Source organism: Callithrix jacchus, chromosome 5 (assembly GCF_049354715.1).
Source record: "Callithrix jacchus isolate 240 chromosome 5, calJac240_pri, whole genome shotgun sequence".
NCBI lineage: Eukaryota > Metazoa > Chordata > Mammalia > Primates > Cebidae > Callithrix > Callithrix jacchus.
The window spans coordinates 63,558,229-63,580,535 of NC_133506.1; the positions used below are offsets into that span (position 1 = coordinate 63,558,229).

General features: G+C 52.4%; 1 protein-coding gene across 9 annotated transcripts in view; it reads left to right on the top strand.

Annotated features, from left to right (window-relative positions):
* NXN (nucleoredoxin) overlaps positions 1 to 22,307 on the top strand; it is a 165,176-nt gene that overhangs the window by 131,093 nt on the left and 11,776 nt on the right. For all 9 annotated transcript variants that reach the window (XM_035299239.3, XM_054256967.2, XM_078372298.1 and 6 more), the window contains 4 exons: positions 2,446 to 2,563; positions 4,961 to 5,094; positions 6,230 to 6,330; positions 8,867 to 8,973. In XM_035299239.3, the coding sequence (XP_035155130.1) occupies positions 2,446 to 2,563; positions 4,961 to 5,094; positions 6,230 to 6,330; positions 8,867 to 8,973 (460 nt within the window). The remainder of the gene's footprint in view (positions 1 to 2,445; positions 2,564 to 4,960; positions 5,095 to 6,229; positions 6,331 to 8,866; positions 8,974 to 22,307) is intronic.

Below are 22,307 nucleotides of genomic sequence, written 5' to 3' on the forward strand. Positions count from 1 at the left end.
ACTTTTTAAAGCAGGAAAATTCAATCATTTTAATCTTTCTTTCTTTTTTTTTTTTTTTTTGAGATAGAGTCTTGCTCTGTCGCCAGGCTGGAGTGCAATGGTGTGATCTCGGCTCACTGCACCCTCCAACTCCTGGGTTCAAGCGATTCTTCCACCTCAGCCTCCCGAGGATCTGGGACCACAGGCACATGCCACCACATCCGGCTAATTTTTGTATTTTTAGTAGAGACGGGATTTCATCATGTTGGCCAGGATGGTCTCGATCTCTTGACCTCATAATCTGCCTGCCTTGGCCTCCCAAAGTGCTGGGATTACAGGCGTGAGCTACCTTGCCAGCCTTTAATATTCCTTTTTAAAAAAAATTTAATGTGGCTGGACCCTTGCATAGCAAACTTATGAAGCTGATCCTGGTGGCAGGATGGTCTTGTTGAGCCTCTTAAGGATGTTTAATCTGAATTCCATACCAAGTTTCTCTGGAATGATGCCATTGAAAACTGGCTGGGCACAGTGGCTCACACCTGTAATCTGAGCACTTTGGGAGGCCAAGGCAGGTGGATCACCTGAGGTTAGGAGTTCCAGGCCAGAAGTTTCAGACCAGCCAGGCCAATATGGCGAAACCTGATCTCTACCGAAAATACAAAAATTAGCTGGGTGTGGTTTCGGTTGCCTGTAATTCCAGCTACTCAGGAGGCTGGGGCAGGAGAATCACTTGAACCCAGGAGGCGGAGGTTGCAGTGAGCTGAGAGATTGCGCTGCTGCACTTCAGCCTAGATGACAGAGTAAGACTCTGTCTCAAAAAAAAAAAAAAAAGAAAGAAAGAAAGAAAAACTGGACGTGCAGAATCACTGTTGTTCTGAGGTCCCAGGATGGTTTTGTGAGCCCCCAGAATTGCGGGGCTGGGGAAAAGATGCGGCATGAAGACAGAGCCACCCAGTCTGAGGTGGGTCCCACAGCCCTTCCTGCCAAGACACAGGTGTCCACAGATGGAGGCCTGGTATTTCTGAGCAGATCCCTGCCCTTCTCCCTCACTGCTTGGGATGGAACTGGAACCACCCTCACCACACCACAGACCCTTTCCCTTTTCTCTGTGTCACCGGCCTCTCAGGCTGCTTCCCATGACACATCCTTGCCCTGTTCTGCCCAAGGGCCCAGCCTTCCTGCCTCCGAAGGCTCACAGCTGAAGGGCCTCAACAGTAGGTGTTCTACAGTTTCCCTATATCTTTCTTTTCTGGAGGTACATTGCCAGCCCATCAATGCATTCATTTTATTTATTTATGAGACAGAGTCTCATTCTGTTGCCCAGGCTGGAGTGCAGTGGCAAGCTCTTGGCTCACTGCAACCTCCACCTCCCTGGTTCAAGCGATTGTCCTGCCTCAGCCTCCTGAGTAGCTGCGATTACAGGCACATGCCACCACACCCGGCTACTTTATATATTTTTAGTGGAGATGGAGTTTCACCATGTTGGCCAGGCTGGTCTCAAACTCCTGACCTCGGGTGATCCTCCTGCCTTGGCTTCCCAAAGCACTGGGACTACAGGCATGAGTCACCGCACCCGGCCCAAACACTGCATTTAATTATGTGGCTTTTGGGGCTTGGCAGTGAAGTTCAGGAGCACCCTGTTGCCCACCCATGTGGCATTCACCCTGATGGCTGTGAGCCAACAAAGGAGGCTGGCCATACTTGGCTTCCCACCCTGGGCTGGCATTCACATTTTCTCGGTTTCATTCCTCTGAGACCCTGGACCTCTGACCGTGTGCACAGCCAGTCTCAAGGATCTGCCGAGAGACTGAAGCGTGTTTTGTGTGGCGCCGAGAGCAGGGGGTCGGGGCTGGCTCTGGGTGTGGCTTTCCTGGTGTTCTGCAGGCTGAAAGGCACGTGTAACAGTGACTGTGATCATTCAGGAGCAGGGGCCTGGTGAAGGGGTGAGGGGCAGATTGTAACTCCGTGGCCTTCTACTGGAAAACCCATCTCTTCTCCCTTGGTGGCAAGGGGCCATGGCAGAGTAGCTGGCTGCTGTTGCTGCTGCCAGGGTGGAAAACCTTCCCTTCCTTCCTTAACCACGTGGTGGTCTCATTGTGTTGTGAATTTGCAGAATCCATCTTCATCTTCATGCTTTTTAGAGAGGTAGAAGTGCAGCCCCCTCCAGGATGAGTGTCGTCCTCCATCATTTCCACCTCGGAGTCCCCGCACTGTCCCACACTACGGGGGCCAGTGGGACCATCAGTTCTGCCATGGAGTCCCCTGTACTGTCCCAGACCACGGGGGCCAGTGTCGTTGTAGTGACCGTGCCCATTTGCCCAGCAGCCCTGCGTAGAATTGATGATTCTTTTCTGTATGCTTTGAGGCTTGCCGGTTCATCCAGCCTCCAGGCCTAAGAGGCTCTAAAGAACTCTGCAGGGAATCTGGTTTAGACTTAACCACCTTCTTTTGCTTTTTTTCCTGCAGCTCAAACTTTGGAACAAATACCGAATTTCCAACATTCCATCGCTAATATTCCTAGACGCCACCACCGGGAAGGTCGTGTGCAGGAACGGGCTGCTGGTGATTCGGGATGACCCAGAAGGTAAGACCTCGGCACGAGCGGTTGGGCCTCCCATGACCACGAGCCCCCCCGCACCCCTCCCCTAATCCCTGCGTGGGGTCCTCTCCTGACCCAGCCCCTCCCCACACCCCTAGTCTCTGCCCCATTGGTAGAGAGCACTCGTGAAACATACATACGTGGGTGTGTGTGGCTAGAGAGTATCGTCCTGGTGAAATTACAGTATCCTCCATGGTTAGAAGATTTTTACGGGGATAGGAATGTCCCTCCTCGGGGCTTTAATTCACGGGCAAAAAGAGATGGAATCCACAAAAAGGAGCCAAGCTCGGAGGCCCAAGAAGGCCATGGGAGAGTGGGAGAGGAAAGGCCGTGGGAGAGCTCAGATCCCGGCCTCTAGTGCTGCTTCCGTGTCAGCGGCCCTTTCACAGCCAGAGGCAGGCCAAGTGGGGTTTTTCCCCCTTAAAATGTTATGCAGCGAAGTCGCAGTGCCTGCCTGGCTCTCCCGGCTTGGCGGTGAGCGCACCTGATGCTTGGAGCTGCTGGCCCTGCAGGCCGTAGTTTTGCTGGCTGTGCGTGGAGCTGCTCCTCCAGTCCCACTCAGGGCTGTCCATGTGGCTGCTTTCCCTCCTGCACTGGAGTGAGAACAGGACTGTGAATCTCCTTACCTCCCTTATCCATTCAATAGAACATTCAAGACTGCTCACACATTTTCCCAGTTCAAAAGTCACTAAAGGCCAGGCATGGTGGGGCACACCTGTAATCCCAGCAGTTTGGAGGCCAAAGCTCATCAGGAGTGTGAGACCAGCCTGGTGGAACCCTGTCTCTACTAAATTTGGTGAAACCCTGTCTCTACTAAAATTACAAAAAAAAAAGTAGCCAGGCATGATGGTGGGTGCCTGTAATCCCAGCTACTCAGGAGGCTGAGGCAGGAGAATCACTTTAACCTGGGAGGTGGAGGTTGCAGTGAGCAGAGATTGTGCCACTGCACTCCAGCCTGGGCAATAGAGCAGGACTCCGTCTCAAAAAAAAAAAAAAAAAAAAAAAAAGCCTGGTGCAGTGGCTCACACTTGTAATCCCAGCACTTTGGGAGGCCAAGGTGGGCGAATCACGAGGTCAGGAGGAGTTCAGGACTGGCCTGACCAATATGGAGATACCCCATCTCTACTAAAAACAGAAAAATTAGCCAGTGCATTGGCGGATGCCTGCAGCCTCAGTTACTCAGGAGGCTGAGGTGGGAGAATCGCTTGAACCCAGGAGGAGGAGGTTGCCGTGAGCTTCAATCACGCCACTGTACTCCAGCCTGGATGACAGAGTGAGACTTTGTCTCTAAATAAATAAATAAAGTGAAATAAAAAAAAAGTCACCTACTTCAAAGAATTGCCCTCAGTAAAAACCAGGGCATGGTGGAGGCAAACACAAACCTTTTCCTTGGTTTGGAGACAGTGTCTCTGTCTCTCCTAGGCCGAGTGCTGTGGCGTGATGACCTCCCCAGCTCACCTGATCCTCCCACGTGACTGGGACTACAGGTGTACACCACCACATCAGCTGGGTTTTCATGATTTGTAGAGACAGGATCACCCCAGGCTGCCCAGGCTGGTCTCAAAGTTTTTGGCACAAGCAATCCACCCGCCTTGGCCTCCCAAGTGCTGGGATTATGGGGGCAGCCGGGGATCCTGGCCTGGTGCGGACTCCCAAGCCCGATCTCCAGAGCGTGGTGGATCCTGCTTGTTTCCAGGAGGCCTGACCACCTGCGTGTTCAGCCAGCCTGTGCTCTCCTTGCAGTGGTCCCTGGACCATGTTGTGAGAAAACACTGTTGAGTTGAGTGGGGGGCATGTTATTAATTCTCCCCGCCTGGAGCTTAGCTGCCGTCAGAATGTGGAGCATATGGGCTGCGTGGGCTTCAGTCTTTTCTTTTATTAGACTTAAATTCTCACTTGGTTCCCTGAGCCCCGTCGAGAGCCATTGAATCAGAATCTCAGGTTGGGGCCCAGGACCCTTGCATTTTAAAATCCCCTAGCTGGGGACCACCGAGATGGTGTGGCTGGGATTGAATCCACAGTCCTGGGTATCAGGTGGACACTGGGGCAGTGTCCACACCGAGCTCGCCATCAGAGAGACTGCAGAGCCCGTTTGTTTTGCACAGACATCGCTGTGTTGCCCCTGGCTCTCCAGCCTCAGGATGTGACCTGGGCATGTGGACTTCTCAGAAGCCCCCAGAAGACAGTGTCCATGGGGTTTGGGATGCATTGCCTGGAGGGCAGGTGGTGATTCCTCTTTGATTCCTGTGTCAGCTGCAGAGCCTGTGGATGTGTGAACAAATTCCACGTGACGATGATGTTGTCATGCCTGCTACGCTGAGGCCTCCTGGGTCGTAGACCATCATAGAGTCGTAACCTCTCACCGTCTGTTTTCCGTTTCAGGTCTGGAGTTCCCCTGGGGCCCTAAACCGTTCAGGGAGGTCATCGCCGGGCCCTTGCTGAGAAGTAGTGGGCAGTCCCTGGAGAGCAGCAGCCTGGAGGGCTCCCACGTGGGCGTCTACTTTTCCGCACACTGGGTGAGCATTTGGCCTCCCTTTCGTTCGGACAGAAGGAAGCAGTGAGGTGGCCAGCAAGCCTGGCTGTGGCTGGCCTCTGGGGGTGAGACTGGCCAGGCAGGCGTTTCCAGCTTTTCTTGTGCCTGAGGCCTGCTTGGCAATAAATGCTTATAATTATGAATGAAAAAAGCAGCAAGAAATGACTTGCTGGATTTGACTCCAGCCAATGCCTGGGCTGGAGTGCAGTGGTGCGATCTCGGCTCACTGCATCCTCCAACTCCTGGGTTCAAGCGATTCTCCTGCCTCAGCCTCCCAAGTAGCTGGCATTACAGGTATGTGCTGCCATACCCAGCTAATTTTGCATTTGTAATAGAGACAGGGTTTTACCATGTTGGCCAGGCTGGTCTGGAACCCTGATCTCAAGTGATCCGCCTGCCTCAGCCTTTCACAGTGCTGGGATTACAGGCGTGAGCCACCATGCCCGGCCCTCTTTTTTTTTTGTTTTGTGTTTTTTTGAGACAGTGTCTTGCTTTGTCACCCAGCCTGGAGTGCAGTGGCGTAATATCGCCTCACTGCACCCTCCACCTTCCAGGTTCAAGTAATTCTCCAGCCTCAGCCTTTCAAGGAGCTGGGACTATAGGCACATACTGCCAAGCCCAGCTAATTTTTGTATTTTTAGTAGAGACGGAGGTTTCACCATATTGGCCACACTGGTCTCGACTCCTGACCTCAAGTGATCCCCCCACCTCGGCCCCCCAGAGCGCTGGGGTTACAGGCGTGAGCCACCACGCCCAGCCCGGATATTCCTTTTAATTCATGCAGATGAGTCCATCCTGCCCACTGCCTGCTCACACTGCACAGGGACAGTGTGGGTGCTTGCACTGGATGCTCACCTTTAAGAGAGGCAAGTTTATTTTTGTCTCATCGTTCACTTTCATTCACTCAAGAGACTAGGTCTTGCTCTGTTTCCCAGGCCGGCCTCACGCGCTGAGGCTCGAGCCATCTTCCTGCCTCAGCCTCTGGGTAGCACGTCTCACATCCACCCCTCTCGTGAATGGGATATTGCTGTCCTGATCCTGCTCCCCTGGCCTCCGAGGGTGAGTGGTGGGATGTGGAGAAGGGGTGTCACAGCAGGTCTCACCGTCCTGCCTTTCAGTGTCCACCCTGCCGAAGCCTCACCCGGGTGCTGGTGGAATCCTACCGGAAGATCAAGGAGGCCGGCCAGAACTTCGAGATCATCTTCGTTAGTGCAGACAGGTCAGTCGCATGGTGACAAGCCTTGCTGGGCCCCTTTTCTGTGGGTGGCTGACATCTTTTTATTTGGTTTTGAGACGGAATGTCATTTTGTCACCAGGCTGGAGTACAGTGGCATGATCTCGGCTCACTGCATCCTCCTCCTCCCGGGTTCAAGCAGTTCTTTGCCTCAGCCTCCCGAGTAGCTGGGATTACAGGCACCCAGCACCATGCCCGGCTAATTTTTGTAGTTTTTAGTAGAGACATGGTTTCGCTCTGCTGGCCAGGCTGGTCTTGAACTCCTGACCTCATGATTCACCCGCCTTGGCCTCCCAAAGTGCTGATATTATAGATGTGAGCCACTGCTCCTGGCTAAGAACCTCTTCTTGTCATAAATACTGGAATATGTCCCCATTCAGACCTGGATTGTTTGAGATTAGGACGTATCTTCTGATTTGCTCAGCTTTGTAGATTGTGGTAAAAAGACAAGAAAGGAGGAGGGTGGGAAGGAGCCGGAGACTGATGTAAGCAGACACCTGTGTTGGGTGGCTGTTTTCTTACCTCTGGCCATACACTGTGTGCAGTGCTGTTTGAATGCACATAGATAAGGAATCACAAAACAGGAAGGTTGGACATTCTTCCTGGAGTAAGTCAGGTCCCCCTCACTAAGGCCTCTCTTACCAGTGAGCTTTCTGCATCTCAAAACCCCCGCCCAGTTTGAACGGAGTCACCTGCCGCCTCTGCCACTTACGTTCCTGTTCATAGCAGGACCGAGATGCCAACACACAGAGGGCACTTTGCTCTTGTTCCATCTGCCATGTCCACGCCATCCTGGGTGCGCTCTCGGTCCCCAGTCCTGCTCTGTGTGTCCACGCCATCTTGGGTGTGCTGTCGGTCCGCAGTCCCGCTCTGCCGTGTCCATGCCATCCTGGGTACACTGTCGGCCCGCAGTCCCGCTCTGCGTGCCGTGGCTCCCGTCTCAGCCTGAAGCCGTGCCAGGTGCGGCTGTCAGTTTTTTTGAGACTGAGTCTCTCTCTGTCACCCAGGCTGGAGTGCAGTGGTGCAATCTCAGCTCACTGCAACCTCTGCTTCCCGCGTTCAAGTGATCGTCCCACCTCAACCTCCTGAGCAGCTGGGACCATAGACACGTGCCACCACACCCGGCTGATTTTTGTATTTTTAGTAGAGATGGGGTTTTGCCATGTTTCCTGACTGGTCTTGAGCTCCAGGGTTTAAGTAATCCGCCCACCTTGGCCTCCCAAAGTGATGGGATTACAGGCATGAGCCATCATGCCTGTCCACAATCATTTTTGAAAGCTTTAAGCTTCAACTTAATGGAAGCATAATTTATATGTTATAAAATGCATGCATTTTAGGTTTACAGTTGAGTAATGTAGATGCCCATGTAATCACCACCATCATAGATAAGACACAGAACATTTTCGTCACTATGTAGGTTCCTTGGGTTAGTCTCTACCCATAAACCCCAGCCCCAGGGAACCCCGATCCACCTTCTGCCACTTGAGTAGGTGTGTCTTTCTGAGGTTTTTTTACTTGTAGAATCATAGGTATATGGTTCTTAAATTTCTGGTCCCGTGTAAGTCACTGTTTCATGCACAAATTGGAACTCTCATGGGTATACAGTGCCTGTGTACATTGAAGCTCCCTAGGCAAGTAACACCTGTCTGTGTTGAGAAATGGAAAGCTGGACATGAGTTAAATTGCTGGGATGGGAGCTGTGAAGTGGCCTGGCTTCTTAGTGCAGACCCACCTGCCCGGAGGAGGCATTTGCTTCTCGGTGGACACCAGCACACCTGGAAGAACATAGCCCTGTAGCCTGGTGTCTGAGAAGCACAGGGGTTGGAAACCCCAACGTCTGCAGAAACCTTGGGTGGAACTCGGGCAAGGTGGGAGGACACAGTGGTGGTGCAGGTGGGAGGACTCGGTGGTGAGGCAGGGGGACTCATTGGTGGTGCAGGCGGGAGGACTCAGCGGTGGTGCAGGCGGGAGGACTCGGTGGTGAGGCTTGAGGATGCAGAGGTGGTGCAGGCGGGAGGACTCGGCGGTGGTAAGGCGGGAGGATTCGGTGCGGCGGGAGGACTCAGTGGTGGTGCGGGTGGGGGGACTCGGTGGTGGTGCTGGCGGGGGCACTCGGCTGTGGTGCGGGCGGGGGCACTCGGCGGTGGTGCGGGCGGGGGCACTCGGCGGTGGTGTGGGCGGGGGCACTCGGCGGTGGTGCGGGCGGGAGGATTTGGCGGTGGTGCGGGCGGGGGCACTCGGTGGTGGTGAGGGCGGGGGCACTCGGTGGTGGTGAGGTGGGAGGACTCGGCGGTGGGGCGGGCGGAGTACTCGGTGGTGGTGTGGGCGGGAGGACTCGGCTCTGGTACGGGTAGGGGGACTAAGCGGTGGTGCGGGCGGGGGGACTCGGCTGTGGTGCAGGTGGGGAGGACTTGGCTGTGGTCCAGGTGGGGAGGATTCGGCAGTGATGAGGCGAGAGGACTCGGCGGTGGTGAGGCGGGATGATCATAGAGCCCTGCATGCCACATGTGTCTCTCTGTAGGTCAGAGGAGTCCTTCAAACAGTACTTCAGTGAGATGCCGTGGCTGGCTGTCCCCTACACCGACGAGGCCCGGCGGTCGCGCCTCAACCGGCTCTATGGAATCCAAGGTAGGCGCTCCAGTCCTGGCTCTGTGCGGCTCCTGGACACCTGCTCCCCAGGCTCACCGCACCTCTGGCTTTCCTTTAAGAAAGGCGTCATTGGGCCGGGTGCGGTGGCTCAAGCCTGTAATCCCAGCACTTTGGGAGGCCGAGGCGGGTGGAGCACGAGGTCAAGAGATCGAGACCATCCTGGTCAACATGGTGAAACCCCGTCTCTACTAAAAATACAAAAAATTAGCTGGGCACGGTGGCGCGTGCCTGTAATCCCAGCTACTTGAGAGGCTGAGGCAGGAGAATTGCCTGAACCCAGGAGGCGGAGGTTGCGGTGAGCTGAGATCGCGCCATTGCACTCCAGCCTGGGTAACAAGAGCAAAACTCCGTCTCAAAAAAAAAAAAATACCGTGGGGCTGGGCGTGGTGGCTCACGCCTGTAATACCAACACTTTGGGAGGCCAAGGCAGGTGGATCACCTGAGTCAGGAGTTCGAGAACAGCCTGGCCAACATGGCAAAACCCCGTCTCTACTAAAAATAGAAAAGTCAGCCAGGTGTGTGGCACACACCTGTGATCCCAGCTGCTGAGGAGGCTGAGGCAGGAGAATTGTTTGAACCCTCATGGCAGAGCTTGCAATGAGCCAAGATGGCACCATTGCACTCCAGCCTGGGCAACAGAGTGAGACTGTCTCAAAAAATAATAATAATAGTAAATATTGTCTTAGTAAGACAGCCGCTTCTCACTGCTGGCATGGTGGGTTCTAATATGGTTGGGACATGGAACACAGCCTCTCAAATGACTTCACCAAAATCTTATCCCAAAGGTTTACTGTGAAAGACTTGAGAGTGATCCTCAGTTTCATCGCTGAGAGTCATTGGGCCTCGGTTTTTTCTTCTGCAAAGTGGGGATGGTAAAGCTTTGCACAGATTATTGTTGGGCGCATGTATAGGTAATGTATGTAAAGAGACATAATAGTGTGGGCTGAGTGGGTATTACCTTCTAGGTGACAAAATTAGTTTCCTGAGAGTGTTGTAAACCAGGACTTAGAGTATTAATCATGGTGTCTCTCAGAAATTATATATATATATATATATATATATATATATATATATATTTTTTTTTTTTTAATTTCTTTTTTTGAGACAGAGTCTCACTCTATTGCTCAGGCTGGAGTCCAGTGGTGCAATCTTGGCTCGCTGCAACCTCTGTGGCCTGGGTTCGAGCAATTCTTCTGCGCCAGCCTCCTGAGTAGCTGTGGTTATAGGTGCCTGCCACTGTGCCCAGCTAATTTTTATATTTTTAGCAGAGATGAGGTTTCACCATGTCTGTCAGGCTTGAACTTCTGACCTCGTGATCCACCTGCCTTGGCCTCTGAAAGTGCTAGGATTACAGACGTGATCCACCACGCCCGGCCTATATGTGTATTTTTAAGTCAGGGTCTCACTGTCGCCCAGGCTGGAGTACAGTGGTGCGATCTCTGCTCACTGCAGCCTCTGCCTCGCAGGTTCAAGCCATCCTCTCACCTCAGCCTCCCAAGTAGCTGGGATTACAGGTGCACACCACCAAGCCCTTCTCATGTTTTGTATTTTTAGTAGAGATGGGTTTTTCTGTGTTGCCCAGGCTGGTCTTGAACTCCTGGGCTCAAGTGATCTACCTGCCTCAGCTTCCCAGATGACAGGCTTGAACCGCTGCATCTGTCCCGAAATAATGATTGTTAATGAAACAGACTGTGTTTTTATTCTTTATTGTGTGAATGCCTCCTTCTCAGCCTTCACCCGGCCAGGTTTTTTAATTAGCAAAGCACTTAACTGGGCAGTCTGAGACACATTTTCTTTGTATCTGTCAGCTGTAGACAGTTTCAGCTAATAATTGAGTTCTCAGTGCTCCTGGGGTTACAGAGAGTGAAAGAAAGATAAATCCGGATTTACCCACAAGTTTTGCACCTATAGGCAACTCATCAGACTCTTTTTTTTTTTTTTTGAGACTGAGTCTTGCACTGTTGCTCAGGTTGGAGTGCAGTGGTGCAATCTTGGCTCACTGCAATCTCTGCCTCCCAGGTTCAAACAATGCTCCTATCTCAGCCTCTTGAGTAGCTGGGATTATAGGCACAGGCCACCACACTTGGCTAATTTTTGTGTTTTTAATAGAGATGGGGTTTCACTGTGTTGGCCAGGCTGGTCTTGAACTCCTGACCTCAGGTGATCTTCCCGCCTCAGCCTCCCAAAGTGCTGGGATTACAGGCGTGAGCCGCCGTACCTCATCAGGGTCTTTGATCTTTTTTCTTTACCATTTAGAATACATACATGGGTTTGTTTGGAGCTGAAGTTTTAAAAAATTAATATTTAATTGTAGATTGGTACTTCTCAATCCCAAGTGTGCATGAGAATCACCTGGTGATCTCGTGAACATGCAGATTTAGATTCAGTGGGTCTGAGCAGGAGCTGAGAGACTGTGTGTCTGGCCAACTTCCAGGCCATGCGGAGGATGAGTATTAATAGTCTGGCTCCATCCATTAATCCTAGGGGAATCTGGGGGTCCCTGCCTCCTACTAACAGCAAAAATGAAGCAGTTTCCTTTCCAAACAGAAGTTGAGGGACATGGCATTGCCTACAAGACCAGAAGGAAAGGCACCAAGTTGGTGATGTCAGGGAGGTGGCCGGGTGCCCCTGTGTGTTCCTCTGTAGTGGGTGACGTCAGGGAGGTGGCCGGGTGCTCCTGTGTGTCCCTCTGTAGTGGGTGATGTCAGGGAGGTGGCTGGGTGCTCCTGTGTGTCCCTCTGTAGTGGGTGATGTCAGGGAGGTGGCCGGGTGCTCCTGTATGTCCCTCTGTAGTGGGTGATGTCAGGGAGGTGGCCGGGTGCTCCTGTGTGTCCCTCTGTAGTGGGTGATGTCAGGGAGGTGGCTGGGTGCTCCTGTGTGTGTTCGTCTGTAGTGGGCGATGTCAGGATGGTGGCCAGCTGCTCCTGTGTGTCCCTCTATAGTGGGTGATGTCAGGGAGGTTGCATCATACTCCTGTCTGGCCCTCTGCAGAAAGACTTTAGATGGCTGTGCCTGGGGGAAGGAGCCATGCTTCTTGAGCTAAGTATTGGGATGACTGTAGACCAGTGGTCCTGAATAGATGGCTGATTTCCCACTGTGTGTGGGTGTGGAGAGCTCTGTCTCTTAATTCATTTGTTCATTCATTACTGAGTAAATGTGTTTACTGAGGGTTGACTGCATGCCTGGACTGCATTCTACCTGGGACTGGGGACACAATCTTGAATAAAAATAGGTATGTCCCTGCCCTTGTGGAGCAAGTGCTCTGAATGCAAAGCCGCCGATGCTGGGGGCTGTGGTAGTGAGATTCAGCCTTGTTGGAGAGATCAGAGAAGGCTAAGGATGCTGCGCTCCAGTGGGTCTGGGTACCAACTAGCAATGGACCAAACAGATGGTGGAGGGAAGGTTCCGGCAGAAGGAACAGCCAGGCAAAGGCCAGACCGACATGTTTCTTGTGGAAGGAGGCTGTGACATCACAGGATCCACCTGGCCTGGTAACCACAGGGCTCTCTCCTTCCTCGGAGGCTCTGCCAGGGGCAGCAAAAGTCTGCCGGGTTGTCAGCGTTTTGCACTTTTAAAAAATGCATGGCTTGTGCTTTATCCTTCTGATCCATGGGGTTCCGGTCTTTGTCCCAGAAATGACTCTGTGTTCCTTAAAAGCCATGTGGCTGCCTGATTGTAACTGGATGGTGGGATGGGGTTACACTCGGCCAGTGCAGGTGTTCCCCATGTCAGTTTCTGGCTGTGACTAGCGATCCTTGGAGGGGCTGCAGGTGAGATGCTAGTCAGCTCTGTAGAGCCCAGGTCTGTCCTCACTGTTACCAGGAGCCATGCCCCGTCTCTTCTTGTGTCCACGGATTTCCCATCCTTCAGCAGTAGAGATGCTCCTGCGTTATTTCTAACCCCCATGATGGTGTCTGACATGTGTCTTCCTCTGACTCCCCTAACAAAGCCCCTTAGTCACATTCAGGCCTCTCTTACCCCTCCTACCAGCCTCTGTGTGTGTGTGTGTGTGTGTGTGTGTGTGTATACAGCTGTGTACAAAGTGTGACTGTTTGACCTGGCCATTCAGGCCTCTCTTACCCCCCTTACCAGCTTCTATGTGTGTGTACAGATGTGTGCAAAGCGTGACTGTTTGACTTGGCTTGGAATACGCCTCACAGATGACCTGGAGGTCCTTTAAAGGTTTAGACCAAGAAGAAAGTCAGCTGTTTGTATCTTGAATAAAGACAGGTACAACCCTGGCCTTTGCGGAGGCTGCCTGTCTGGAGTGGAGACTCGCCCCAATCATGCAGACAGGTATAAGTTGTGACTGTGAGTGCTTTGAAGGCACGACCGTGGTATCTCACCTTGAAACCTGCCAGGCAGTAGGATTTTGGTTTTGTTTTTGTCTTTTGTATAGTTTGAATTTCATTATGAACCACAATTCTTTGCTTTAGCCCCTAGAAAACTGCTGAATTTGCAACTACCGGCCAAGCACGTGGCTCACGCCTGTTATCCCAGCACTTTGGGATGCCTAAGCAGGGTGGATCACCTGAGGTCAGGAGTTCAAGACCAGCCTGGCCAACGTGGTAAAACCACATGTCTACTAAAAATACAAAAGTTAACCAGGTGTGGTGGCTCACACCTGTAATCCCAGCTACCCCGGAGGCTGGGGCAGGAGAATCACTTGAACCTGGGAGGCGGAAGTTGCAGTGTGCCAAGATCACAGCACTGCACTACAGCCTGCGTGACAAGAGTGAAATTCTGTCTCAAAAAAAAAAAGAATGGGTCACTACCTTCGGCAGTTCCGCAAAGCTTATCATCTGACACCTGACCTTGACCTGGCCTTCATACTCTCTTCTTCCTTGTCTTTGCTTCTTCCTTGTCTTTGTTTCAGGGTGATGTTTTCATCTGTATTGGATTATATCACGCATTTTTAAAGCCTCCTCAAATCCCACTTGGAATAAAGGGGTAGATTTAAATACACAGGGTTCCATCTCTCGAATGTCCACTCACCATTCAGTGCTCTCGGTGCTGAGCTGCTTGGAAGTTGCTGGGAGGGGGCCTTGAGCAGACAGGTGGAGACGGGCATAGTGGAGGAGCGGCAGGTGGCGATGTCTTCAGGAGCAGACAGTGCTGGTCTGAGCACGTGTCATCGTGGACGAGGGTTTGGAAGACAGATACTCGTCCCTGAGAGTGTGGTTGCTGCTGCTCTGTCGTACCAGGAGGCCTCTCCGCACGGAGGGTTTTCCTTCCCAGCGCCTCCTCATCAGGGGAGCCGCAGCTTCCTCGCTGAGGTCTGGCTTCCTTCCTGGATGTGAGGCCCGTGTGTCGCTGGCATGGCGGGTGGTCAGAGCTCATTCCGGGGGGGTTGCCTGAAACTATAGGGCACCCAAGGACAGGCTTTGTTTGTTTTTTGTTTTTGTTTTTTGAGACTGAGTCTCGCTCTGTCGCCCAGGCTGGAGTGCAGTGGCGTGATCTTTGCTCACTGCAACCTCTGCCTCCCAGGTTCACCCGATTCTCCTGCCTTGGCCTCCCGAGGAGCTGGGATTATAAGTGCCTGCCACCACACCCAGCTAATTTTTTGTATTCAGTAGAGATGGGGTTTCACCATGTTGGTCGAGATGGTCTCGAGCTCCTGACCTCAGGCGATCCACCTCCTTAGGCATCCCAAAGTGCTGGGATTATAGGCATGGGCCGCCGCACCCGGCCCCGAAGGACAGCCTGTATAAGGCATAGCGAGTTTGGGGTTGGCTGTCTGTGCCTCATGGTGCTCCGTGGCACTTGTGAGGACCCGATCTGTTGGGCTTCAGAAAGCAGAAGAGGGAGCTCTTGTTTCAGCCACTCCAGCTGGCAGCAGGTAAATTCTGCAGACGGAGGAGCCGTGGTTGTTACCAGTGGCCCAGATGGCCAGAAAGTGGGGAACACAGCTGGGGCAGAAGAGAATGGAGTTTCCAGAGGCTCATTCACTTAGCGCCGCCTCTGTGGCCCTTGGCAGTGTGAGGACGACAGTGCCTATGTGTCCCTGACTTCACGGAGCCCTCGGGAGGATCAGAAGTGGATCTGGAGAAACTCTGTCCTCAGGCAGGCGGCAACCAGGCAGCCAAGCCCCATGAGAAGAATGTGGGATTTGGTAGGAACTCGGCTCCAGCTGGGAGTGTCCTCTGAAGCCCAGCCCTGCACCTGGGCCTTCCTGGTTCAGCGGCGCCCACACCCCTGCCTCTGCAGTCTGTTCTGGTCTCCCTTCAGCTTGGAACTGGCCACTTTTCCAGCTCCCATGGAGTCTGGCTCTGTCACTTAGGCTGGAATGCAATGGTGCAATCTCAGCTCACTGCAGCCTCCACCTCCTGGGTTCAAGTGATCCTCCTGCCTCAGCCTCCCGACTAGCTGGGATTACAGGCACATGCCACCACGCCTGGCTAATTTTTGTATTTTTAGCCAGGTTGGTCTCAAACTCCTGACCTCAGGTGATCTGCCCGCCTCAGCCTCCCAACGTGCAGGGATTACAGAGGTGAGCTACTGTGCCCAGCTGATTTTTAAAGTCTGCAGTGACAGAGTCTCACTGTGTTGAATAATCTGGTCTCAAACTCCTGGCCTGAGCGATCCTCCTGCCTCAGCCTCCTAAGGCTCTGTCTTCATTCTTCTCAGGCCTTTCTCTGGCTTTGTTGAGGTCTCCATGTCTTTCTGTGTTGCTGCTTCTCCACCTCACAACTTGCTCAGTTCTCTCTTACCCATAAAAAACCTTATTGCCCATTATGTGACCATTTCAATCCACTGGGGCTGTCATAACAGAATAGCACGATCTGAGTGTCTTAAACAACAGAAATACATTTGCGACAGTTCCAGAGGCTGGGACGTCCAGGACGAATGTGCAGGTGTGGGTTCCTGGCTGCAGCTCGCTTCGGGTTTGCAGGTGGCTGCCCCTCACTGTGTCCTCACGCACCAGGGGGAGCAACCTCTGACATCGCTGCCTTTCCTTACAAGGGCACCAGCCCTTAGCCAACCAGGACCCCACCTTTAGGACTTCACGTGACACCTCCTCACAGGGCCTGTCTCCAAATATGGCCACACTGGGCATCAGGGCCTCAGCACACAGAGTGGCAGGAGGCAGTGAAAAGACTTAGTCCATCACAGCTACCGCCTGTCTCTCTTTATCATAGACATCAAAACTCTCCAAAGAGGTTTATAAATTTAAACCTTTTTGAATCCTTTCTCGAAGAGGACATGAAATATTTCCATGTCTTGAAGTAAGTCTACTAACTCCAGTAAATTAAGTTTGTAAACATGGCGATTCTTAGGTTCTCTTATATGTGGCAGAACTGTTGGTCAGGTTTCAACTGAAAAATCACAAGTCCAGACCAGGCACAGTGGCTCGGGGCTGCAATCCCAGGACTTTAGGAGGCTAAGGTGGGAGGATCACTTGAACCCAGGTGTTCAAGACAAGCCTGGGCAACATAGTAAGACCCCATCTCAACCCCCCACCCCCTAAAAAAAAGTTAGATATGGTGGTGTACACCTCTGATCCCAGCTACTCAGGAGGCTGAGGCAGGAGGATCACCTGAGCCCAGAAGGTCAAGGCCGCAGTGAGCTGTGATCGCACCACTGTGCTCCAGCCTGAGCAAGACTCTCTCTTTAAAAAAAAGTGAATCAATTTCTTAATGACAGTTTAGAATTGCAATCACAGGATACTTCAGTTACTCTGATAGGCCATAGTCTCTCTCTCTCTCTCTCTCTCTCTCTCTCTCTCTCTCTCTCTCTCTCTCTCAGTCTCTTTTTTTTTGAGACAGAATCTCGCCCTTTCACCCAGGCTGGAGTGCAGTGGTGCAATCTTGGCTTACTGCGACCTCCACCTCCCGGGTTCAAATGATCCTCCTGTCTCAGCCTCCTGACTAGCTGGGACTACAGTAGCATGCCACCATGTCTGGCTAATTTCTGTATTTTCAATAGAGACAGGTTTGTCTTCATTGCCCAGGCTGGTCTTGAACTCCTGTCCTCAGATGATCCACTCGCCTCGGCTCTTGAAGTGCTCGGATGACAAACGAGCCACTGTGCCCCACTCACTATAGCTTCTTAAACAAAAACAAATACTGAAGTTAAATACCAAATATGCATACGTTTCTTGACACACTAAAACGTCAGTGGCACGAGTTTGATTCATATTTCTACACTGAGTTCCAGGTCTTCCTAGGTTTGAAGGATGCTCACTTATTGAGGAAGTAACTGTATGGTTGCAGTGATGCATTTGGAAGCGTCTTCTGGGTGTGTCAAGTTGAGCCCCGTGCCCGGCCTTTGGCCCCATTTGTGGCTCCGTGTCCTCGCCTGCCAAGCGGGTGGTTGTTTCTCCTTTGGAGCCTTCCAGCTCTGTTCCTGGTTTGACTGCTGCCGTTTCTCCTTCTCTATGGTAGTAGAAGCCAGGAGCCCTCTCCAGGCGGCACTGTCCCTTGCTGGGATTTTGCCTTTCTTGGCCTCTGAGGAGGTTTAAATGTGGCCAGGCTGGACCTAAATACCTTTGAACTTGAAGGAACTATACTGTTTTCATCAGCTTCATAGCATCACAAAACGCGGACGGTTAGTTTTGATTGAATTCTGAATATTTCTGAGCTTTTGTGTGATTCTGTGGTTACAGCTTCCACAGTCATTCAGCGGACGTGTTCTGTGTATGCGTACCCATGCACACTCACACAGACAGTTACTCACACACATTAATTCATGTGCACACACGCGCACACACAGACACTCACACAGCCTGGGGGGAAGCACCGCCACAAGGTTACCATGCATCATTGTGATGGGTCTCATGATCTTCCTGTGTGTAAATGAATCTGTGAATATCATACAACATTGCTTGGCGGGTCTTTTAGGAGTGACTTCAAATACCAACATGTCACATATCTTTTGCAACTGGCTTTTCTCACTTCATGTCATATTTTCAAGATTTATCCCTGTTAATATTTACATGGAGCTCATTTCTTTTCAGTGCTGAAAAGTGCTTTATCGTAAGACCTGCCCCACTGCTGACAGGCACAGGCTGTTGCTGGAGAGTGTTGCTGTGAATGTCCCCTTGGCTGCCCTGGAATTTATCTGAGCTTAGTCACACTGCCAGCTGGGCTGCTTTCCTTAGAAAGAAAACCCTTAAGGAAAGGAATTTCCTCAACTGTCCGTTTTTTTTTTTCTTTTTTGGGACAGAGTCTCACTCTATTGTCCACACTGGAGTGCAGTGGTGTGATCTTAGCTCACTGCAGCCTCCGCCTCCTGGTTCCAGTGATTCTCCTGCCTCAGTTTCCCAAGTGAGATTACAGGTGCCCGCCACCACGCCTGGCTAATTTATTTTTAGTAGAGACGGGGTTTCATCATGTTGGCCAGGATGGTCTCAAACTCCTGACCTCGTGAACTACCTGCCTTGGCCTCCCAATGTGCTGGGATTACAGGCGTGAGCCACTGTGCCTGGCTTCTTCCTTAACTCTCTAACCAGGGAAACGTTTCTGGGGAGCCAGGAAGAGGCAAGAGTGGAGGATCCAAGAGGCAGGCCCAGGCCTGTTGGCTGATTTGTGTCTGTCATCCCTGCCTCACCCCCACGGCTCTTCCAATCTGATTTTCCTCTGAGTTCACGGGCTAAATCTGATGCTGTTTGAGAAAACATATCCAGACATAGCTGTCCCCCTGTCACCCACCTTCCTGCCTCAGCAGCACAACTGTTGCCACTTTTCCGAGTCCCTTTTGGTTTCTGCCCACGTGCATCTGGACTCACACAGACTTGTCATATGCACACAGCATTGTGCGTTCTGCAGCTGTCACTCAAGAGTATAGTGCAAGCACTTCCTTGCACCAGTGCTACAGTCTTTGTAACGACCATTTCTGTGATCACGTAGTATTTTGCCTGCTGGTGCATCCTCACCAGGTTTTCTGTTCCAGTACCTGCTTTTCCTTCCGTTTCTCCTCCCAGTTCCCATTAGTCTTTGGGGAATTCCTCCTGGCTGCCTCAGATCATGGTGCCACCCAGATGCAAAGAAGTCTGGGTCACAGCCCTGCCCACTCCTCCCAGCCTCCCAGGGTCCTGGACCCCTTCAGCTTCTTTGCCCTAGCCCCCACCTCCTTCAGAACCCCCTGTCTCATTGGCAGTGGAAAAGTCACTAAACCATCAGACAGTCTCGGCACACCTGGCTTTGAGATTGCTTTAAATTAAATTCGTGCACCTAGGCTGCTCCTTGGAGAAGAAGAGAGTTTGGAGTTGGCTCTTGTGTGTGTTTTACAGGAGATGGTGAAAGGGGTCTGTAGGCCCCGCTCATGTTGCAGAGCAGGGGTCTTGAGGCCAAGCCCTCTCCAGGAACTTCAGAGTATGTGTTCCAAGCCTACAAGTGTAGCTTGGGATGGTGGCAGCAAAAGTGCGCCAAGCTGACATCACACTGTGGCTGGGACTCTCACTGAGGTCTTGGCCACATCTCTGCTTTCTGTTTCTTTCACCAATTTCTTCCCCCCAGCACAGAGTCCTCTGTGGATCTCAATAGAGCAAGCTCCCAGTTTTCCACACCTCTGCCTTCTCATGAGCCAAATAATCAGTTTAGGGATGATTAAAAAACTATAAAGGCTGGGCTCAGTGGCTCACGCCTGTCATCCAGTGCTTTGGGAGGCTGAGGCAGGCCGATCACTTGAGGTCAGGAGTTTGAGACCAGCTTGGCCAACATGGCAAAATCTGTCTCTACCAAAAAATGCAAAAGTTAGCGGCATGGTGTCAGACACCTGTAGTCCCAGCTACGAGGGAGGCTGAAGCAAGAGAATTGGTTGAACCCAGGAGGTGGAGGTTGCAGTGAGTTGAGATTGCACCATTGCACTCCAGTCTGGCAACAGAGTGAGGCTCTGACTCAAAAAAAAAAAAAAAAAGCTGATTCATAATAACAGCCAATACTTATGAAATACTTACAATATCAATATTCCAAGCACTCTGCTAAAAACTATTTTATACTGGCTGGGCGTGGTGGCTAACCCCTGTAATCCCAGCACTTTGGGAGGCCGAGGTGGGTGGATCACCTAAGGTTGGGAGTTTGAGACAAGCCTGGACAACATGGTGAAACCCTGTCTCTACTAAAAATAGAAAAAGTTATCTGGCTGTGGTGGTGGGCACCTTAACCCAGCTACTTGGCAGGCTGAAGCAGGAGAATCGCTTGAACCAGGGAGGCTGAGGTTGCAGTGAGCCAAGATTGCACCTCTGCACTCCAGCCTGAGGGACAGAGAGAGATTCCATCTCAAAAAGAAAAAAAAAGTACTTTACACTAATACCTTGTTTATTCCTCACAATAACCAAGGAATAGGAAACTGTCATTATCTCCATCGGGCAGCTGGGGAAATGAGACTTGAAAAGTGAGGCCAGATGTAGCGGCTCAGGCCTGTAACTCCAGCACTTGGGGAGGCTGAAGCGGGCAGATCGCTTGAGCCCAGGAGTTTAAAACCAGCCTGGTCAACATAGGGAAACCACATATCTGCAAAAAAATTTGAAAATTAGCTGAGCTTGGTGGCACATGCCTGTAACGCCAGCTACTCCGGAGGCTGACGCGGGAGAATCACTTGAACCTGGGAGGTGGAGGGTATAGTGATTTGAGATCTCCCCATTGCACTCCAACCTGGGCGACAGAGTGAGTCTCCATCTCAAAAAAAAAAAAAAAAAAAAAAAATAGGGAATTGACTTGCCTGAATCTTCCTTAGAATCCCAGCTGTACTTCCCCCAGGCATCCCAGCCACCCACGCAGGGAAACAGTTCAGGCAAAGCAGCTGCGTAAAGGCATACAGTAGAAGTTTGCTGGGGGAACAGGGAGTGCATGAAGCTGGAGAAAGGGAAGCGGTGACTGTCCTCTCAGCTGTCCCCAAGATCAGAGGGAGATGGGTGTGCAGAAAGCTTCAGTACAGGGCTTCCCTGCCCTGGTACAGACAGTCCCCACCCCAGGTGCTGGGAGAGACCCAGCAGTGTCGATGACCTGGTAGAAAGAGCAGCAGGAGCCAGTTCCTTTTTCTTGCCCCTAGTTCATCTGTGGAGGGATGTACACATGTCAGGCTCTAGGCCAAGCAAGTGAGGACCAGCCTGGCACCACAGATATGGATGGTTCCCCCATGCAGCTGATGGGGGGGAGCCTGGCACCACAGATACGGATGGTTCCCCTGTGCAGGTGCCAGAAACAAGGGGCTTCCTTGGGTCCAGGTCTGCCTGTGATGATTACCAGGTTGATTTCTGCTTATGCCTACAGTCACTGGGCTCCATCCCGCCCGTCTCTGCATAGCTTGTTGTCTTAGGCTCTTAGATGTGATCCCGGGGGCATCTGTTCCTGGGGAAAGCTGCCGAGTGCTCCTCAGCAGCCAGGCGGGGCCTCTGTGTCCTTGCCCTGCTGTCTTGGGCCCCACAGGCACCGACTTGAAAGAGGCTGTAGCCACGGTCATGAGAAAGGCCCCTTAGAGGAGGCCCTGGGAGAACCTCAGTGCTGAGCCGGAAGTGGGTAGAGGAGGCCCTGGGAGAGCCCCAGCGCTGAGCCAGAAGTGGGTGGGGAGGCCCTGGGCTTTGCCTTCTCGGCTTCTCCCTTCCCAGTCCTCCACGGCTGCTTCTCCTCCACATACCCACTCGGCCTCCCACGCAGGGCACCTACAGGCCTGAGCTGGGCCTCATCAGAGCAGCAGGGGCCAGTTCACCACAGTGCTCATGATTGCGCGATTGCAGAAGCTCTGCAGCTCTGAGGAGGAGACCTTGCCAAAGGGGTTTTGACACGGGCCTGTGGTGAAGCGGAGGCGCCCTCTGCGGCCAGCTGGCCCTGTGGCGGGCCCGGCCCGGTTCCCTTTGCGCTGCTGCCTCAAGACCAACCCCCAAGCCTCAGGGGTGGACATATGTGGTGGGCCCCAGCCTCCGGGAGAGAACATGCAGCTGCGAGGACGGGGCTGGAAATGCCTGGGTCTCCTGTGTGGCGGCAGACACGCGACTCCTCAGGAGCGCTGTCAACATGGGGCATCTGGAAGCCGCGGGTGAGCTGATTGTGTGCGCCCATGTGTGATGGGGCAGTGTGTGTGTGCGTGTGTGAGTGATGGGGCAGTGTGTGTGTGCGTGTGTGTGTGTGTGAGATGGGGTAGTGCGTGTGTGCATGTGTGTGTGTGATGGGGCAGTGCGTGCGTGATGGGGCAGTGCGTGCATGATGGGGCAGTGTGTGCCTGATGGGGCAGTGTGTGTGTGCGTTTGTGAGTGATGGGGCAGTGTGTGCATGTGTGTGTGTGATAGGCGGTGCGTGCGTGATGGGGCAGTGTGAGTGATGGGGCAGTGTCTGTGCATGTGTGTGTGTGTCATGGGCAGTGTGTGCGTCATGGGG